At 42.1% G+C, this 20,922-nt stretch overlaps 1 protein-coding gene across 1 annotated transcript in view; it reads left to right on the top strand.

Annotated features, from left to right (window-relative positions):
- The window catches only part of DEPTOR (DEP domain containing MTOR interacting protein), a 138,205-nt gene that overhangs the window by 100,509 nt on the left and 16,774 nt on the right, over positions 1–20,922 (top strand). The window contains 2 exon segments of the mRNA XM_043507402.1: positions 1,120–1,190; positions 1,929–2,033. Of these exon segments, the coding sequence (XP_043363337.1) occupies positions 1,120–1,190; positions 1,929–2,033 (176 nt within the window).

Below are 20,922 nucleotides of genomic sequence, written 5' to 3'. Positions count from 1 at the left end.
ACCTGGACGGCTGAACACTAGAGAATGAAGGGCGACCCACCTAATTAGTGGAGCCGCACAAGCGACCTGCTAATTAGGTGCCTGGACCCTGGAGAAGACGTACATGTAAGGTGAGGTGGAGGGAATAGCGGTAGGTGGGAGGGAGCAGTGGGGTGAGAAGAGGGTTGGCAGGAATTTGGGATGGGCAGGGTTGTGGCAGCCAGGGAAAGAGGCGACTTTCCCCAGCTCCAGGGCTGCGGCTGCCAGGGAGAGATGGCCCTCCTTTCCAGCCTCAGCTCTGTGGCTGCTGTGGCGGGGGAGACAGGGCAAGATCTCCCTCCTTCCCAGCCCCAGCTCGGGCGCTGCCGCGGCAGGGAAGAGACAGAGAGACCCCCTTCCTTCCCAGCCCCAACTATGTGGCTGCTGTGGCGGGGGAGAGAATCCCCTCCTTCCCAGCCGCAGCTCAGGGACTGCCGCGTCTGGGGAGAGAGGGCACATCCGTCACATTAGAAAGGTAAGACTACTGATATTAAAATATGAGTTGTGTGCTTTTATTTGTAAAACAAAAAAAAGGTAATTATTATTAAGGTTTTTTTCATATAGCACTTTTATCCAAAGCATTTTACAATAGTTAGCTAAAGATACAAACAACATTTGGAAAGCTCATTAAGTGGTCCATTGAGAAACCTCAGCAATTTTCAAATGGTTCGCAAAAAAAAAGTTTGAGAACCACACTATTAGAGCATTGCGTAGCCTGTCTTTTGCCTTGGCTTGGATACATCCGATGAAGTGAGCTGTAGCTCACGAAAGCTTATGCTCAAATAAATTTGTTAGTCTCTAAGGTGCCACAAGTACTCCTTTTCTTTTTGTGAATACAGACAAACACTGCTGCTACTCTGAAACCTGTCACCATAGTATCTCAGTCCCTCCATGCTCCCTTCAGGTAATGAGGGTTATACTATATTTGACTTTTTAATGATCTTTTACAACTTTGCATCAGTCTAGCCATGCACTAAGGTCGCAACACATTAAGCCCTATAAATAAAGTAAGAGGGAGAAGACATTGTATCCCAGAACTATTCTTTATGAAAGTTTCTTCAGAAAGGTTTGTATTTAATACTCCTTTGTATGTCTTTGCAGTATTAAAGAGACCAGTGACTTCTGATGAACTCTTGATGCCTGGAGCCCCATATGCAAGAAAAACATTCACAGTACGTCTCCAGTGCATATCTTTCTTCTATACGTTGTGTTAATTGGTTCAAACAAATATTTTCTGATGGTATAATTAGATCCTAATTACATTTCCTGATAGTTGTGCTCTAAAAATCTTAGCCATAAGATTCCATTAATATTAGTTTTGTACGTGTGGAGTCTGATTCTCCCCTCTATTATTCCATCAGTATGTCAGCCTAACACCATTGACTTTGGTAGAGTTACACTGGCAGAAATCTAGTAATATGTGTGTTGCACTAATGCTCCTGAGCTATTTTTATTAATACTTAAGTTTATAAAGAGATTTGAAATATGTACTGTATTTACCTATTCAGAATAAAAGATTTAAATGTGAGTTGCATCGGGCCACCCTAGGCTAATATAAGATTGAAATGTTGATTCATATTCAATAAGAGACAAAAGAAAAGCCTTTTAAAAAGTAACCTTTTTGAACCTGTTAATTGGAAGCACGGCTTCTCACAGCCTTTAGTCAACATCTCTGATGTAACTTAAAAAAGAAAAGTACTATAGAAACAAATGCAGTCATTCAGTTGGTGGCTTTCTCCATAAATAAAGATTTAATAGCCTATGCAGAGGGCACTGTAAAGTATTTCTATCCACAGAGCAGCATTAACTGTATGCTGGTGACTACAAGGTGCTGAAATCATGTCTTCAACCATTTGGACTTTACCCTGTGAGTTACATGGACACTGTTGTGTCTTTTTTTCCTTTTCAAGGTTGTCGGTGATGCTGTTGGGTGGGGTTTTGTTGTGCGGGGGAGCAAGCCATGCCATATTCAGGCTGTGGATCCCAGTGGCCCTGCAGCTGCGGCAGGAATGAAGGTAATTTTTTATCAGCTGTTTAGCTAGTGGTTTACTGTATCCTTCAGGGATGCTCTCTGGCCAGTCACTGTGAGACACCAGCCTTTTGCGTTTTGGGGTCAAATGTTGTTGTTCTCCTCCTCCTCCAAAACTTCACCCTTCCTCTTTTCTTCTCTCTGTCTTTGAGGTTCTCTGACTCTCATTTTCTTTTCTAAAAGCTCTTTAGTGTTTTCTTTCCAGAAATCACTTTCGCTATATTTGATCCTCTCTCTTAGTCCTCTAAAAGGCCTTTCACATCTTTCAAACTGTGTGTGGTTTCTACCCTCCTTCCCCAGCTCCACCTTCTCATTTATTTGGTATTTATGTATCATTTATAATGATATATTGTTTATAATTGCCATGCTGCTTCTACGCTGGTCATGTCCTATATCACACAACACAAAATTAACATTGTTTTCTTTTACTAAGACTGTTTAGCAATTGATTTTTCAAAGTAAAGTTGTTTTGGCCCAGGGCACAATTTTGGGAAAGAAAAAAATGCTACAGAGATTTTAGATGTCTAATATGAACTGAAATGTTTCATCCATGATTTTAAAAAAAATTCTTTGTGTGAGGTGTTTGTAGACCTGATCCCAAGCCCACTGAAATTAGTAGGAATCTTTCCATTGACTTCAGTGGGCTTTGGATCAGGCCCTGGAATACGTGGACTTAATCGTTCTCCTACAGAGTGGGAAACCCAAAAGTAACTTCATTGTGCCCATATGTGTAAGAATTGGAAGGGAAAACTGACCGCTGTCTTGCTCCAATGTCCAACCTGAGTCAAGTGCAAAGTGTAAAAAAACAGCATACCTGGTGAAAAATTAATTGTTTTTTCTAAATTCTATCACTTTGAATAAACTTCGGTTATGAATAACATAAGTAAAGACTTAAAATATCTTTACAATATCACTTCAAATGGTCCATTTTAGAACGCTAATCCTTCCTGAAATATAAAGGAGTTGCACTTCCAGGACTTCAAACTTATTCCTATTCATGTTGATGGTTGGAACCCTGAACCTAGCAGTTTATTCAAGTGGTTTGTAGCAGTCTTTATTCTCTCTGCATTTTACCAATTTACAATAATGTGGTTCTACTCTGAAATGTGACTTTGTAAAAATAGCTTTGTGGGGTTTCATATTTATTGTCTAAATGACTTCAGCTCTAATTTGCTCATTTTACCAGTAAACATAGTGTTTTTTATTGTTTTAAAATGTCATCCCTTCACTCTGGGATGATGAACTTAAGCTGGGTTCTGTCCATTTCATGCTTCATCAACTGCAATAGAGGTTTTACAAGCCAAATTATGCCTTCAGGTACACTCATGTAACTTCATTGTCTTCCATTTATGTCATCAATGATGCACATGCAGCACAGTTTCTTTCAGTGGGAGCTTAATAAACAGTTTGATATACAAGAAGGAATAGAATGCAGCACACTCTTAATTCCACAGCACTCATAGAAGTAAACAGTAAAAACTCATTTTAGTCACTAAAATCAGCAGAAATTGCTCTGAACACAGATGCACACAGCAGATCTGATAAGTTCAATGGGGCTATTTTATAGCGTCTCTTTTCAGAGTAGAGTTGCACTTTAAACATTATGATCAAACTTTTTAAAAAGTAGGCACCTAAGTCGATAGTTAGGCACCTATATAGGTGGCTTGATTTTCAGAAGTAGTGAGCACTTGCCACTCCTAATGAAATGTGGGTGCTAGACTCCCCTGGAATTAGGTATTTAATTTGAGTTGCCACTTTTGAAAAGCGTGGTCTGTTTACTTAATCTGTCTATTTTCAAAACTCTTCAAAACTTCTAAAGAAAGTATGTGACAATACATTTGAATGTATGCATGCCCCCAAAGTAAATCTTTCCCCTTTTTAGAAGCACAGAGGCAGGCATATTTCAAATAGAACATTAGGCATAATAACTGCTGGCAGTGAAGATCTGTTCTGGTGTAAGAAGCTTTGTCTGCCAGTATTGCTCTGAGCACTGTACCATAACAGGAAAACTGTCTATGATAAATAGGGCAAGAATTTGAAGAAAAGCCCAGACTCAGCATGTCACTTGTAGAAAAGTTCATTTTTGGAACTCTGCCTTATGCTGTCTTGGCTGATAAAACTACTGGATTTATTCAGTAGGCTGCACTCTTTAATGGTGAAAGAGACGTAGCCACCAGAGTGCACAATGGGAAATACACCTAGTAGAAACTAGTGTTCAATGCAGGTCTGCTCTTTAGGACCTCCAAGTGAGATTAAAAAAAAGGTACATTTTTTATTACTAATTTGCTGATTGTCCCTCTGTCCTGTTTGGGGAATTTAGCACATAGCACTAAGTCTGGGAGGGGGCCAAAGATCATTGTTAAAATATGGAGTATACATCTGAGGCCCCAGAATAATAACCAGCAAATGAATATTTATAGTTTTATACCTAAGAATTTAATATTACACAATTTGATAGCAATGCCACCCAATCCTTTCCACCCCATAAAACAGGGGTTCTCAAACTGGGGGTTGGGATTCCTCCTCGCCACCGCAATGCTGCCGAAGACCGGAGCGAGTGAGTGAGTACCAGGGGGTGGCGCCTTTTTTTATCTTCACTCCCCCTGGCCCACCGCCGAAGACCCGGAGCACCACTGCGTGAGTAAAAATTTAAAAGGCACCAAGAACTTAAAAAGACGCCACTTCTGCTCAGTGGGGGAGCGGCCGCTGCCCCGCTTCCCCCCCCCCCCCCCCCGCCAGCTACGCTACTGGTCAGGACCTCGAAAGAGGTTGCGAGGTTATTTACATGGGGGGGTCACAAGCTGTCAGCCTCCACCCTAAACCCTGCTTTGCCTCCAGCATTTATAACAGTGGTAAATATATTAAAAAAGTGTTTTAAAAAAGAGGCTTGCTATGTGAAAGGGGTCACCAGTACAAAAGTTTGAGAACCACTGCCATAAAACATGAAAGCATACTTCAGTTCCCCCTTCCCTGACTGTCAGATGGTAGTAGTGAGATTTGGGATAAGGTATAATCACTTATACCCCTGCTGCTTTGAGCACTGCTTGGGGATTATGATACAGGGCTCTCTCAATACCGTCAAGTCTGTCTCCATGGTTCTGCTTTCCGTGTGATCTTTAATGGCAAAGGTAGGCAGTCAGCCTCATAAGTCTCTTCCTGCAGCAAGTTGTTTTACTTTCACAGATGACTACTTTAGATCTGAGTTCTGAAATGATTCCATTGCAGAGTAAAGGCCACATCCTTTGAGTGACTGGGAAACCACGGCTTCCGTTGATTTCAGTGGCCTTTGAAGGTACATAACAACTCTTAGTATTTGGCCCTCAGACCCTGATCCTGCCAGGTGTTAAATGGCTCTTGTGAGATGACTGCAAAGGGAACTGAGCGTGTTGAAAGGATGCTCTGACTATCTTAGAGGATTGAGGCCCAAGTGACTGAATGAAAGAGACCATGGTTAAATATTTACATAGTGACAGGTTTCAGAGTAGCAGCCGTGTTAGTCTGTATCCACAAAAAGAAAAGGATACTTGTGGCACCTTAGAGACTAACAAATTTATTAGAGCATAAGCTTTCGTGAGCTACAGCTCACTTCATCGGATGCATTACATAGTGTAATCACATATTGTGCTGTTGAGGCAGATGCAGTTCACTCTTAGAATTCCCATCTTATACAGAAATGTTACTGATTATATAAAAACACCAATGACATGAGATGCCATCTGTTTCCAATTACTACATGAAAACACTGAAGCCTACTGATATTTTAATAGGATTATGTGACCAGCTGGCTGCTGAATTTGATAATTACATTAAACAGAGAATGAATTCAGAAATGCCTTTATTTAGGAAGGGTGAACAATTAAAAAAGTTGGTGACAAATCAGTTATATGGCACATTGTAGCTATGTTCTTAAACACAGGCTATATGGAGGGGGCAGAGATAAATATATATAATAACAGTGTGTGGTTAGTGTTACTAATGGAATGGTTGGAATATATATGTGCCCACAATTTTTAAACATAACAACTATATATAAGAGGCCCAGTTTTCAGGTGCTCAGCACCAGCTGGTCTCATTTACTTCACTGGGTTTGTGGGTGCTCAGCTCTTCTGAAAGATCAGGTCTTTTTATACGTAGGTGTCTAAATATGGCCTTAGGAGTCTAAATTCAGTGACCCAGGTTTGAAAGTTTTTACCATAAAACCTGTTCTACATAATGTCCAGTTTGGTTTTAACTTAAATTAACAAAAGGAAGACATTTTCATATTGAAACTGCAACTCTATCCTTCACTTATCCAACTAGGTATGGCAGGGATTTAGAGGATTTATAAGCTACATTCTGCAATAGAGGGGGGATGATCAGAGAACAGAATTATATTTTAGCTTTGAATGTCCTGTGACTCATGCTGAACAAGAGCAAGTTGTAGTAGCAGGGTAAGTTTTCCTTTGTTTATTTTTTCTTAGTGGAAATATATCTTTAAAAAAACAAAAACAAAAATTGCTTTTAGGCAGTTTGGTGTTAGTTAGCATCATGATGCTTCGAGGATAGTTTGAAGTGTTTCAAACCTCAGTGGATACCTCTGCTATGCTATAAGCAACATATAAAATGGATTAGTGGCTATTTGCTCTCCAACACTCACTTAACAATACTCACTTAACAGTTGCCATGCCTGCCTCATGTGGGTGTGACATGTTTTGATTTTCCCACTCTGTGACCCATTTCCCTACAGGTCCGCAGTCACCGCTTATTGGTAGAGTATCTTGGTGCATTGGGGGTGACATGGCCCTAAAATTAAGTTGCAAGACCTCCTGTTCTGGGGCAAATAAATTTGGCCTAAACAAAGTAGTCTTGTCTACCCTTCAGGCTTTAAGGAGTTCAGGTGGTCCCACTCAAGGGTATTTTTCTCAGGGGTCAATCACTCTTTTTCCTTCAGTGCAGGGTTTTATACCCACCACTGCCATTTGGAGCTGTAGGAGGAGCACAAACCCTTCCTCCACTTTGGATTCCAGCCCAGGGTCCCTAAACCGGGACCCCCAGTCACTGTCCTTTCATTCAACACCCCTGCTTCATTTTCCCCTGGACAGCTTCCTATATGGTCTGCTTCTTCTAGGCCTTCATCCGGCCTCTTTAGCAAAGTCTCTAACAGGCTCTGCTCCTGAGTTACCATCTTGGCAACTGTGAAGGACCTCTCCCAGGTCCTGCCTCAGCTCTCTTGAGCAGAGTGCTCCTCAGCACTCCGTAGCACCTCCTAGTCCTGGAGAGTCTCTCTCTACACTGAGTGCAGGCTGCCTCTTAGATAGTCATCCCACAACCACCTGGCTCATTCTTGATCATATTGTCTCTAACCTCCAAACCCCATGACAGAGGAGAAAACTAGGCTTATGTGGAACTGGATCTTAAAGGGCTAGCACATCCTGTGATAGTAACCCACAAGGGATTTTTTTTAAATGAGGCTTTTACCCTTAATGAAGTATAAAGAAGGCTTGAAACATGTTGAGAGGGGGGAGTTTCATGCTTGTTTATCACTTTAGAAACATCAGTAGTGTCAGTTCTGGTCTCCCCTGATTTGCTGGAGTATTTTCTGTATTCGGAGGTCTCACATCTTACTTGAAAGGCTGACGATGTTGAAACCTATGAAATACATCATTTCCCCAAAATGTTCATTAGTCATTGATGTTAAATAGGCATAAACAAAAAGCATGGGATGTTAAACTGTCTGACTAACACTGGGCAGCTTTCACTCTCTGGACTCCTGTCATCCCATCACTTCACAAGGGCTGCTTCGGCATGAGCAAACATGGGACTCAACATTGATCACTAGTATGCAGCTGGGCAGCCTCACCGATGGTAGAACCATTCGAAGCTGCAGGGCACAGACAATGCTCAGGCAGGTTCAGGATTTGCTACCACCATTTCTCCAACCACACAAGTTAAAAAAATATGCCAGATATTTATCTACACTACAACTTTCATTGCTGTAAAGCTGGCACCGCACTGGTACATATCAGTGGTGAGCTACAGGTCCCATTTTTGCTGTTATAGAGATAGCTGTAGGTTTTTTTCAGCCACCATAGAATCTTGCAGAGCAGACAAGATCCTTAATTTAAAGCAGTGGTCTCCAACCTTTTTATGCCCAAGATCACTTTTTGAATTTAAGGGCAACCCAGGATCTACCCCGCCCCTTCCCCAAGGCCCTGCTCTGCTTCCCCCTCTCCCCCTCGCCCCGTCGCTCGCTCTCCCCCACCCTCCCTCACTTTCACTGGGCTGGGGTAGGAGGTTGGGGTGTAGGAGGGAGTGTGGGGTGTGGGCTCTGGGAGGGAGTATGGGTGCAGGAGGGGGCTCTGGGCTGGGTCAGAGTGTTGGGGTGCAGGAGGGAGGAAGGGGTGCTGGCTCTGGGAGGGGACTCAGGGCTGGGGCAGGGGTTTGGGATGCAGGAGAGGGTATGGGGTGCTGGCTCCGGGAGGGGGATCAGGGCTGGAGTTTGGGGTGCGTGCTCCCACTGGGGGGACACATACCTCAGGCTGCTCCCAATCGGTGATGCAGCAGGGCTAAGGCAGGCTCCCTGCCTTCCCTGGCCCCCCTCAGGCACATCAGCACCTTCTCCCCATCATGAGCCAGTCCAGCCCCCACACCCTGCCAGCCAGTAGTGCACCACATGACCACGCCGCTCCCGGAAGGTGCCAACGCGCCCCTGCGGCCCCTGGGGACGGGGGGCATGTGGCTCCACGTGCTGCCCCTCTCTGCAGGCACCGCCCCCTCAGCTCCCATTGGCCACAGTTCCCCAGTCCCGGCTAATGGGAGCTGCGGGGGCAGTGCTTGCAGACAGGGGCAGTGCTTGCAGGCAGGAGCAGCACGCGGGGCCGCGTTGACCACTTCTGGGAGTGGCATGGCACTGCCACGATCGAAGATCACAATCAACTGGGAAAGTCTCCAGGATCAACTGGTCAATCGCGATCAACGGGTTGTTGACCACTGATTTAGAACAAAAAAAAGCTTTTTTGAAAAAATAAAAATTTCCTGCATTTATACTGTATAAAGAAGCAAAAAGGGTTCATTTAAACCCTCTACTAATGGCAATATAGTAACTTCTGATATTTGAATTTTAAAGTAATTCCTATGCCCAGTTTTTGACACAGAAATACTTCTGATGCTAATTTATGGAAGTAATGTGGTTCCTCTGCTCAAATAGGGAATTAAGCAGTGGATTGTATACCATTGAAATTATGGACATTTTGCTGTTGACTGCAACAGGAGCTGAATTAGGCACTAGATGTCTAATTTTGCTGCTATTCATTTTGGAGTCCAATCCTGCTGTGTTTTAGTAATTGCAGGAAATGTTTCTGTTGTTTGTGATTGTTAGTAAACACAATTGACTCCCTAAGAAGATCACCTTTTCATCTTCAAACAAACAAGCAAAGAAAAATCATAGTGAAAAACAAGATTCTTTTAATAAAGAAGTCTGTAATGGAAAATCTGACCTAGGAGTTGGGTCGACATACTATGTCACTTCCAAACCTTAGTCCGCCTGCTAAATGCAGACCAGCTTTGCCAAAGCTTTCTTTTGCCATCATTCTAGAGTACAATGAGTATAACCATCGAGTTCCTAGGGCAGTGACCATCTATAACATTAGCAAACAATCTTTAGGTTTATTTAAATCATGCAATATTTCCTCAGCCACCCTTCTTCCTCCTAGTTATTAGCTATTCCCCTTTGGGATTCAACACCCTTTCCAATATCTTTACCTTGCAGCTACAATTTCTCTTTCATTCTTCTGTGGTAGAATCTTTGAGGTCTGGGGTATGGTTTGAAAATGTCATATCTTTCTGAGTGGCAGGAAACTGCCTGTTTTAGGAGCATGGTAACAAGATGGAAGGTTTCATTGCTGAGTGGCTGGTTGAATCGACCCAACTTGGCACTGAGTGGAGGAGACAGCATTGTGGCTGTGTTGATAGACATGGGATGTGGCGTTAGGAGACTTGGATTCTATTCCTGCCTTGGCCCCTGTTTCACTGGGTGACTTTGGGCCAGTCACTCTCCCCATAATGAAACTTAGCTCTCTGTGATCTTAAAGCACTGTACATACAGACGATACATGCATATAAATCTGAAGCATTAGAACAAATTGACTCGGCCTTTTGAGATGATTAAGTGATCTCCAGTTCCCTGTGGAGGGGTAACTACATCATAGCTGACACGGATTTTCATGCAAATGGGGGCAGTGGAGACTGAAATACCTGCTTGTGCTTGAGAAACGGCCCCTCCAGAACAGGGAGGAAGGATTGGCGTCCATTGTGTGGAACTTTGTACAGTGCAAACTCTGATAAATGTAAACTCCTGGTTCACCAAAGTTTGCTTATGTCCCCCTGAGTTGTGCTACATTCTTCAGGGCACTCTGGATTTCCTAACCCCAGAGCACAGTAAAGAGTCAGTTTTGCAGAAACGGGCTTTAAAAGGGACACATGCTTTGCAGAGTAGCAGTTTCACAGCTGCTGAATATTCACTGGGGTTAGGTAACATGGGTTACACTTTGGAAGCCAACTGGCCCTTTGATTAGGAGACACAGGTGACTGAGGACAGAATCTTCGCCCTCTCCTTCACCCCTGTGAGGGAAACAGAGGGTAATAAAGCTGGACCTGAGTCTGTTAAGACTCCAGATCTCCCCTTCTCCGCATTGGCCCAGCATCCTCCAGTAAAAATCCCATGTCTCTTTACTTCTGGGAGCTGGCCCTTTTGGCCTTTTATCTGCACTGGACATGAGCTGCAAGTTGTGACAAACTAAACATTCATACAAGTCACTAAATGTAATCTCCAAGTCCTGTTCCTATTGAATCTGATGGCACCTGCATGGTGCTGTGAGGAAGGTGAAAAAACCCACCAGGCCTCTGCTGATTTGGCCCCAACAATAAACAATTCCCTTTTGACCCACAAAACTGGCAATCTGTCAGACCCACAGATTCCAGAAAACACAGCTCCTGTATTACAACTACAGGCAGGAAAGGTGAGATAACTACAATGGAGCAACAGACTCCAGAAGACTAGGACAAGGGTTTAAATTGAGGTGGGGCGAGCGAGGAGCCAATTTATTCCCATCTCCCTCTGGCTGACCAATAGGAGGCAGAGAGCTGATGGGGTAGAGGGCCCATCCTTATGTCCCTCTGGCATGCACTCTCCGCATCCTTTCCCTCTGAGGCTGTCCACCACCCTGCAGTCCAGTCAAGTTTGAACAGGGTGGGTGGCATCCTAAGCCAGCCACCATCCTCCAGTTCTGTGAGTTCTGTGAAGACATCTTTTCCCAACACTTGATTTTGGGTGAACTCCCTGGACTATCGCTGCCTGGAATGTCGCTATTCTGTGGATACCCAGAGGCCTTCAGTTTTCAATGCTGCCAGTCTTATATCCTTTGCAAGCACTCAAATTCACCTTTGTAATTATTTAATAAACCACTAGACATTAAGGGTGAATCCTGGCCCTGTTGAAGTCCATGACAAAATTCCCATTGACATCAATGGGGCCAGGATTTCACTCTAACTTCCTGTTTTTCTTTGTGCTTCTCTACCTTTGCTTCCTTTCTACTTGTTTGTTTCTTTAGTTGTGCTTTTGCCTATAAGGTTGTTTAAGGGTTGGTCTGTTTCAAAGATATCTTATCAGAGACCCTGCTCTTTGTTTTGGGTGTGTTTTCGATGATTACAAAATCTTCACCCAAATGCAGGCAGATGTCTTTGAGTGCATAGTCATCATGAAGAAAACAGGAGTCAAGGGGAGAGAAAGACTGCATTTGCTTTGATAGACTTTGGACTTCTCTCTGAATTATTGGATGTAAAGTTAGTTTTAAAAAATTTAGCCAGCTTTGCCTGGCACTTTCTGTTTGGTCTATGAGCCTTGCTAAAGCTAGCATGGGGGCCAGGCTAAATGACAAAGAAGTACTATTCTCAGTAATCAGGATCTGAAATGTTAGCCCATAAAGTTATAAGGGTAAAATTCACCCCTTTTCAGAGGACTAAAACAGGACCCATGGAACCACAAAGTATGGCTCAAGTGGCACTTAAGTGGGACATAGTTTTTGTCTGTTTAAGATCTCCTGACTCCTAGTCCTGTGCCTGAACTACAGGAGAGATGTTAGTCATGTTGCTAAGTTCACAGTTGGAAGATACTGAGGTACTATGATAATGAGGGTAGTATAAGAACCTACAGAATAGAATGAGTTGATCTTGTGCATAAGTCTGAATTTCACCGTAATATCATGTTTTCAATTGTACTTAAACATATGGGATCTGAATTCAGTGGAGTTGCACCTGCCTACACCAGATCTAAATCTGACCCATAAAGACTATGTAAAAGAGTACTATGTTTTTGATAACAGTGTAGTTTTTTTTAAAAAAGACAGTATTATAACAGAGCTTTATAGGTCCATAAAAGAAATCAGCCTACTTTCCTTATAAGAACTGAAATATTCCAAAAATCTGAATTCTTCATGATGTGTCAGATTTTGGTCCCTCAGATTTTGGACCCTCCCTTTGGTCCCCAGTCTGAGTTTATGACTGTGTAAAATCACGTTAGAATTTAACCCAGTGTTTGTGTGTCTGTTTTCTAAAACATCTCTGGGAAACAATAAACATACTATACTTGTGTCTATACGTTACCATCTTTTGATATCAGCAGCAAACAAATTTCAAAAAGTTATCTGCTAGCTCTTAGTTAGGGTTGTGTTATTTTAAACCAACTCACACTTTTAAAATAAAATGTAGGTTTAAAAAAATCTTTCTGAATAAGGGGGGAGTTTTATGACACTATAGCTCAGATATATCCACAGACCCAGGATTTGTGTATCTGCTTTTCTTAATTGTTGCTGAGCCATTACAGCTATATCCATTCAGACAGAGATAAAGCAGTCTTGGTTTCAGCTGCCGTGTAAAACAATGCTGTGCTTGTGTTTTGATACAACTTCTAAATTCCAGGATGGTCTGCAACCCGTTAAAGATTTAGTGCCAGACAGAGCAGCTGTGACCTTACACACTTGAGCTTTCTCTGGCTACTGCAGATCACTCCTAGACAACAGAGATTGCTTAAATAATGGGGCCGCATTTTAAAAATTGTCCCCTTACTGGATTTCTACAGTCTCAGGAAGGTTGAACATTATACAAGAATATTAAGGATGGATGTTGTTTAATAAACAGTGAATTTGGGCCCAGTCCTTCAAGACGCTGAATATTTTGAACTCCCATTGCATTCAGCACTTTGGCACCACTTAGGATTAGCCCCTTCTAGAATAATTTAGTTAATGTCTTGAACTCTTTAGATTTATTTTCCTCCATAATTGTGTCATTGTTAGCATACTGTAGTTACGTGGCTTAAATGTAGTGCAAGACACATTGAGGATGACTGGATGTGGAAGCTGTGGTATGTACATGATCCTGGAGGGGGGACCTGGTAAGAGTTTTTTCTGCATGAAATGCCGTCTGACAGAGCTGATGGAGGAAAAGATCCGAGGTTTGGAAATGCTGGTGGAAAGTCTCACTGAGTTTAGGAAGGGTTTTGAGCAGATGATGGAGCAAAGATATGAGGTATCTGAAGGGAAAAGCTCAGACTCACAGATGGAAGCAGGGCTGGGGAATTTTGAGGGGAGACTGGGTGAGGAAAGTGGTCAGTGGAAGCATGTGACTAAAAGAACCAGGCAGAGGAAAAGACGGGCTAGTGAAGGAGAAGCTTAGGAACAGGTTTGCAGAGTTGGAAAATGAAGAAGGGGCTCAGCAGGTACTTGTTGAAGGTGGAAGGGCAAGGAAGAAGAGAAGAGAGGTTAGTCCTATAGGAAAAGCGGAAGAGTCAAGGGAGACTACACCAAATATGAGCCCCAGGAGGATACAGGATGGGTTGAAGAGGATTATAAGGGAAAATAGGAATGGAAAGAACTTGCAGCCAGAGGGAACAGTGGAGAGACTGGAGAATAGCACTGTCCCCAGGAAAAGGCAGGTCTATGTGATCGGGGACTCTTTATTGAGAAGAATAGGCAGGCCTGTAACTAGAGCTGATCCAGAGAATAGAAGGGTGTGCTGTCTTCCGGGTGCTAAGATACAGGATGTAGACCTGAGGTTGAAAAGGATCCTAAAGGGAGCGGGAAAGAATCCCCTAATTATCCTTCATGTGGGAACAAATGATACGGCTAGATTCTCGCTGGAAAGTATTAAGGGAGACTATGCTAGGCTGGGGAAGACGCTTAAGGAAATTGATGCTCAGGTGATCTTTAGTGGGATCCTTCCTGTTCCTAGAGAAGGGCAACAAAGGTGTGACAAGATTATGACTGTCAACAGATGGCTTAGGCAGTGGTGCTATAAGGAGGGCTTTGGGATGTATGGCCACTGGGAGGCATTCACGGACAGAGGACAGTTCTCTCGGGATGGACTTGATCTGAGTAGGGAAGGAAATAGACTTCTAGGATCAAGGCTGGCACAACTGATAAAGAGAGCTTTAAACTAGGAATTAGGGGGAGATGGTTGGGAGATGTCCAGGTAATCTCCATGCCAGATTTTAGCATTGAGAGGGAAGAAGACGAAGTAAGAAAGGATACAGCCGTGGGTAGGAGAATGTATATAAGGAGCAAGGGCGGTATGGATACTAGTCTAATAGGTTATACTGGCTGTAGAATGACTGTGCGTAATAGGGTACAAAATGTGAGCGAGGCCAAACAGCAAAAATTAAGATGTTTGTACACCAATGCGAGGAGCCTAGGTAACAAAATGGAGGAACTAGAGCTACTGGTGCAGGAAGTGAAACCAGATATTCTAGGGATAACAGAAACATGGTGGAATAGTAGTCATGACTGGACTACAGGAATTGAAGGGTATGTGCTCTTTAGGAAAGACAGAAACAAAGGTAAAGGTGGTGGAGTAGCATTGTATATCAATGATGAGGTAGAATGTAAAGAAATAAGAAGCGATGCAATGGATAAGACGGAGTCCGTCTGGGCAAAAATTATATTGGGGAAGATAACTAGTAAAGCCTCTCCTACGATAGTGCTTGGGGTGTGCAATAGACCTCCGGGATCTAATTTGGATATGGATAGAGCCCTTTTTAATGTTTTTAATCAAGTAAATACTAATGGAAACTGCGTGATCATGGGAGACTTTAACTTCCCAGATATAGACTGGAGGACCAGTGCTAGTAATAATAATAGGGCTCAGATTTTCCTAGATGCGATAGCTGATGGATTCCTTCATCAAGTAGTTGCTGAACCGACTAGAGGGGATGCCATTTTAGATTTAATTTTGGTGAGTAGCGAGGACCTCATTGAAGAAATGGTTGTAGGGGACAATCTTGGCTCAAGTGATCATGAGCTAATTCAGTTCAAACTAAATGGAAGGATTAACAAAAATAAATCTGCAACTAGAGTTTTTGATTTCAAAAGGGCTGACTTTCAAAAATTAAGGAAATTAGTTAGGGAAGTGGATTGGACTGAAGAACTTATGGATCTAAAGGTAGAGGAGGCCTGGGATTACTTTAAATCAAAGCTGCAGAAGCTATCGGAAGCCTGTATCCCAAGAAAGGGGAAAAAATTCATAGGAAGGAGTTGTAGACCAAGCTGGATGAGCAAGCATCTTAGAGAGGTGATTAAGATGAAGCAGAAAGCATACAGGGAGTGGAAGATGGGAGAGATCAGCAAGGAAAGCTACCTAATTGAGGTCAGAACATGTAGGGATAAAGTGAGACAGGCTAAAAGTCGAGTCGAGTTGGACCTTGCAAAGGGAATTAAAACCAATAGTAAAAGGTTCTATAGCCATATAAATAAGAAGAAAACTAAGAAGAAGTGAGGCCGCTTAACACTGAGGATGGAGTGGAGGTTAAAGATAATCTAGGCATGGCCCAATATCTAAACAAATACTTTGCCTCAGTCTTTAATAAGACTAAAGAGGATCTTGGGGATAATGGTAGCATGACAAATGGGAATGAGGATATGGAGGTAGATATTACCATATCTGAGGTAGAAGCGAAACTCAAACAGCTTAATGGGACTAAATCGGGGGGCCCAGATAATCTTCATCCAAGAATATTAAAGGAATTGGCACCTGAAATTGCAAGCCCATTAGCAAGAATTTTTAATGAATCTGTAAACTCAGGAGTCGTACCGAATGATTGGAGAATTGCTAATATAGTTCCTATTTTTAAGAAAGGAAAAAAAAGTGATCCAGGTAACTACAGGCCAGTTAGTTTGACATCTGTAGTATGCAAGGTCCTGGAAAAAATTTTGAAGGAGAAATTAGTTAAGGACATTGAAGTCAATGGTAAATGGGACAAAATACAACATGGTTTTACAAAAGGTAGATCATGCCAAACCAACCTAATCTCCTTTTTTGAGAAAGTAACAGATTTTTTAGATAAAGGAAATGCAGTGGATCTAATTTACCTAGATTTCCGTAAGGCATTTGATACCATGCCACATGGGGAATTTTTAGTTAAATTGGAGAAGATGGGGATCAATATGAACATCAAAAGGTGGATAAGGAATTGGTTAAAGGGGAGACTGCAACGGGTCCTACTGAAAGGAGAACTGTGAGGTTGGAGGGAGGTTACCAGTGGAGTTCCTCAGGGATCGGTTTTGGGACCAATCTTATTTAATCTTTTTATTACTGACCTTGGCACAAAAAGTGGGAGTGTGCTAATAAAGTTTGCAGATGATACAAAGCTGGGAGGTATGCCAGTTCGGAGAAGGATTGGGATATTATACAGGAGGATCTGGATGACCTTGTAAACTGGAGTAATAGTAATAGGATGAAATTTAATAGTGAGAAGTGTAAGGTTATGCATTTAGGGATTAATAACAAGAATTTTAGTTATAAGTTGGGGACGCATCAATTAGAAGTAACGGAAGAGGAGAAGGACCTTGGAGTATTGGTTGATCATAGGATGACTATGAGCTGCCAATGTGATATGGCTGTGAAAAAAGCTAATGCAGTTTTGGGATGCATCAGGAGAGGCATTTCCAGTAGGGATAAGGAGGTTTTAGTATCATTATACAAGGCACTGGTGAGACCTCACCTAGAATACTGTGTGCAGTTCTGGTCTCCCATGTTTAAAAAGGATGAATTCAAACTGGAGCAGGTACACAGAAGGGCTACTAGGATGATCCAAGGAATGGAAAACTTGTCTTATGGAAGGAGACTTAAGGAGCTTGGCTTGTTTAGCCTAACTAAAAGAAGGTTGAGGGGAGATATGATTGCTCTCTATAAATATATCAGAGGGACAAATACAGGAGAGGGAGAGGAATTATTTCAGCTCAGCACCAATGTGGACACAAGAACAAATGGGTATAAACTGGCCACCAGGAAGTTTAGACTTGAAATTAGACGAAGGTTTCTAACCATGAGAGGAGTGAAGTTTTGGAATAGCCTTCCAAGGGAAGCAGTGGGGGCAAAAGATCTATCTGGTTTAAAGATTCTACTTGATAAGTTTATGGAGGAGATGGTATGATGGGATAATGGGATTTTGGTAAGTAATTGATCTTTAAATATTCCGGGTAAATAGGCTAATCCCCTGAGATGGGATATTAGATGGATGGGATCTGAGTTACCCAGGAAAGAATTTTCTGTAGTATGTGGCTGGTGAATCTTGCCCATATGCTCAGGGTTTAGCTGATCGCCATATTTGGGGTCGGGAAGGAATTTTCCTCCAGGGCAGATTGGAGAGGCCCTGGAGGTTTTTCGCCTTCCCCTGTAGCATGGGGCATGGGTGACTTGAGGGAGGCTTCTCTGCTCCTTGAAGTCTTTAAACCATGATTTAAGGACTTCAATAGCTCAGACATAGGTGAGGTTTTTTGTAGGAGTGGGTGGGTGAGATTCTGTGGCCTGCACTGTGCAGAAGGTCGGACTAGATGATCAGAATGGTCCCTTCTGACCTTAGTATCTATGAATCTATGTTTACAAAGCATATAGTGTTCTGATCAGCTTGACCTACTTAATAGAACCCTGCATCACAATTCTTACTGTGTTTTGTTGTTGTTCAAGACACAAGCTGTCATCCTTTAACTATATTGATAATAATTAGGAAAAGATGTTGGGTTAAAGCTATGTCATACTCAATCAGAAACAATTGCACTTTTGTTTGTGAGAACAAGGAGAGCAGCTGTTTGACTTAGAAATGCTGAATACCACTTATGCGCATTACAGACTCGATTCTGCTCCTGCCTGCCTTTAAATCCCATCAATTTTGGAGACTTCTCTACACTTCAAAGGAGGGGACCCCTGAGGAATCAACCCCTGTGTGCAGAATTAGAGTTTGAGCGAGGCATTCCCAGTTCTTCTTCTGTTATTGATGCAGTATTTCACCCAGACTTTCATTTCTCTTTTCATTTAAATGATAAATAAAGTGTCTATGTTAGGCCTCAAAGTGCCATGTACAATAAATAATAATAGTCCTTAAAGCCAAGTATACAATTAGTGAGTTGCTGAGGAAGCTTTCCCAATGCACCTGAATCTAGATCTACATTACCTCCTGGTGTTTCAAGTTGGTACTTTTGCTGGCCATGCTGTTTCAATCATTCTAAGTTATAAAGTGGGTTTTCATCTGCACACCGATTCCATATTAGTTTTCCAAGGCAGTAGTCCCTATCTTCCCTTATTCCACAGATCTGGTTTTGGAAGACTCCCATTCAGGACTCTTACGCTTTGATTCTCCAAGTACTAGATATTAGATGGATGGGATCTGAGTTACCCAGGAAAGAATTTTCTGTAGTATCTGGCTGGTGAATCTTGCCCATATGCTCAGGGTTTAGCTGATCGCCATATTTGGGGTCTGGAAGGAATTTTCCTCCAGGGCAGATTGGAGAGGCCCTGGAGGTTTTTCGCCTTCCTCTGTAGCATGGGGCATGGGTCACTTGAGGGAGGCTTCTCTGCTCCTTGAAGTCTTTAAACCACGATTTGAGGACTTCAATAGCTCAGACCTATTATAGCTATTTTAGCTAAAACCTGGAGGTTTTTCATAGGAGTGGGTGGGTGAGATTCTGTGGCCTGCGCTGTGCAGAAGGTTGGACTAGATGATCAGAATGGTCTCTTCTGACCTTAGTATCTATGAATCTACTTACACATGCTTAACTTTATGCATGTGAGTAACCCTGTTGACTTCTGTGGGATTACTTGTATGTATAATATTAAACGTGCAAAAGTATTGTAGGCTCCTGGGCTTAGTGAATATTATTACTACTTTCTAAAAATGTGCTTTGAGGATTGAAGCTGGTTGTCCTCTTCTTGATGTGCAACTTTCTAAATTGCACTCCTGTTACAAAACACTTGACAAACACCAACAAATTAATTGCCACAACAATCCCTATCGGATAGGTCAGTCCCTTTTACAGATGATAAGAATTTGACACACAGGAGCTCAGTGACTTGCACAGGGTCACAGAAGCTGTGCATTGCAGAGTGGAAAACAGAATTCAGATCACCTAACCCCAGGACTTCCTTTCTTCATTTTGTCTATTTTGCCCATTCTAATTATTTGATTTAAGTGACTTTATTCATGGGATTTATGGAAGTGTTGGCCTAACTCCACTCCCAGTGTAATCAATGGTCAAATTCCCATTGCCTCCACTTGGAGCCTAGGTAAGCTGATGCTCAGTGCTGTTGAATGTCCAACCTTATTTTAGTTACTTTATTATGTAGCTACTTCAGTTACTAATTTTGTCCCTCAGTCATAGAGGCCTCTGGGTTTGGAGCACCATAAAAATTAAATTACCTTTTAAAATGCAATCGCTTACTTTATTCTAAACAATCCTGCAGAAAAATGTCAACTTTCACATTTAAATGGCCTGATCCCACAGTCCTTATTACAAAAACAAAAAAAACTCCCATTACCCCAAACTCCAGTGAGAATTTTGCCTGAGTAAAGACTGAAGGATAGGGTGCATAGGAATTGTAATGTGGACACATCTGTTATTCCATAAATTAAGTTATTTTTCTTTACTGGAAATTGCCCCACATTTTCTAATAAGCATTTTCTGGGAACACTGTTACAACATTAAGCAAGCTTAAAGCTTCAATAGAGATTGAAAGAGAATTGCAGTTCTCTGGAGAGCTAATCCTGTGTTTTTTGCGAGAACTGGATCCTTGCCTACTTCCACACCACCCACTCTACAACCAATTACACATTTGCTAGGGATATTTACAGAGCAGAACACACAGCTGCAGTTGAGTCTCTTTTATTGCAGTAAACTCAGATATGTTGAAAAGGATGTTGTGCATATTTAAACCTTTGGATCATGTACAGTAGTAGTCAAAATACGATGTTCCGGCCCTCATTGTACTAATACAACAGGGATTTCATGAAGCACGTTTGAGGGATCCAAAATGCTAAATTGCCAAGTGGCTTTTAGGACCTCTGATTTTATCTCCTTCCTTCTACCAATATGACAATGTAAGGGTCAAGAGGGTGGAAGCAGGCCACCCCAGAACTGTTTGTGTTTCCCTTTATTTGGAGGGGGCAGACATACATCTTTCCTTGGGTCTTTTCTGACAGTATCTCAATTCAGAGTGCTTGTGAATACGGTTATTTGTTCAACATAGGATGAATTATTTCAGGAACTTTGTTATGCGTTGGACAACTGAAGGTATGAACATTTTCACTTACAAGATCATAAATTAGATTCTGTACATTATGCTTCTTACAAGGCAAAATAATAAACAAACAAACAAAAAGGGTGTCCTTTACTGCTCCTCTATGACATTTAATGATTACCTTAAATTGGATGGGGAGTATTTTTAAAAAATCTTTTAAAAAATTTTGTATTAAAACTAGATTTCCATCCTTTTCTTGGAGGACCCTGACAAGTTCTTTGGAGGGTCTTGATCTCACGGCAGGAAGCTTGAATGAGCAGAGGTTCTCTCTGGCCTCAAAT

The sequence above is a fragment of the Dermochelys coriacea genome, chromosome 2, assembly GCF_009764565.3.
Source record: "Dermochelys coriacea isolate rDerCor1 chromosome 2, rDerCor1.pri.v4, whole genome shotgun sequence".
Taxonomy (NCBI): domain Eukaryota; kingdom Metazoa; phylum Chordata; order Testudines; family Dermochelyidae; genus Dermochelys; species Dermochelys coriacea.
This window is presented reverse-complemented; position numbering and strand designations above follow the sequence as displayed.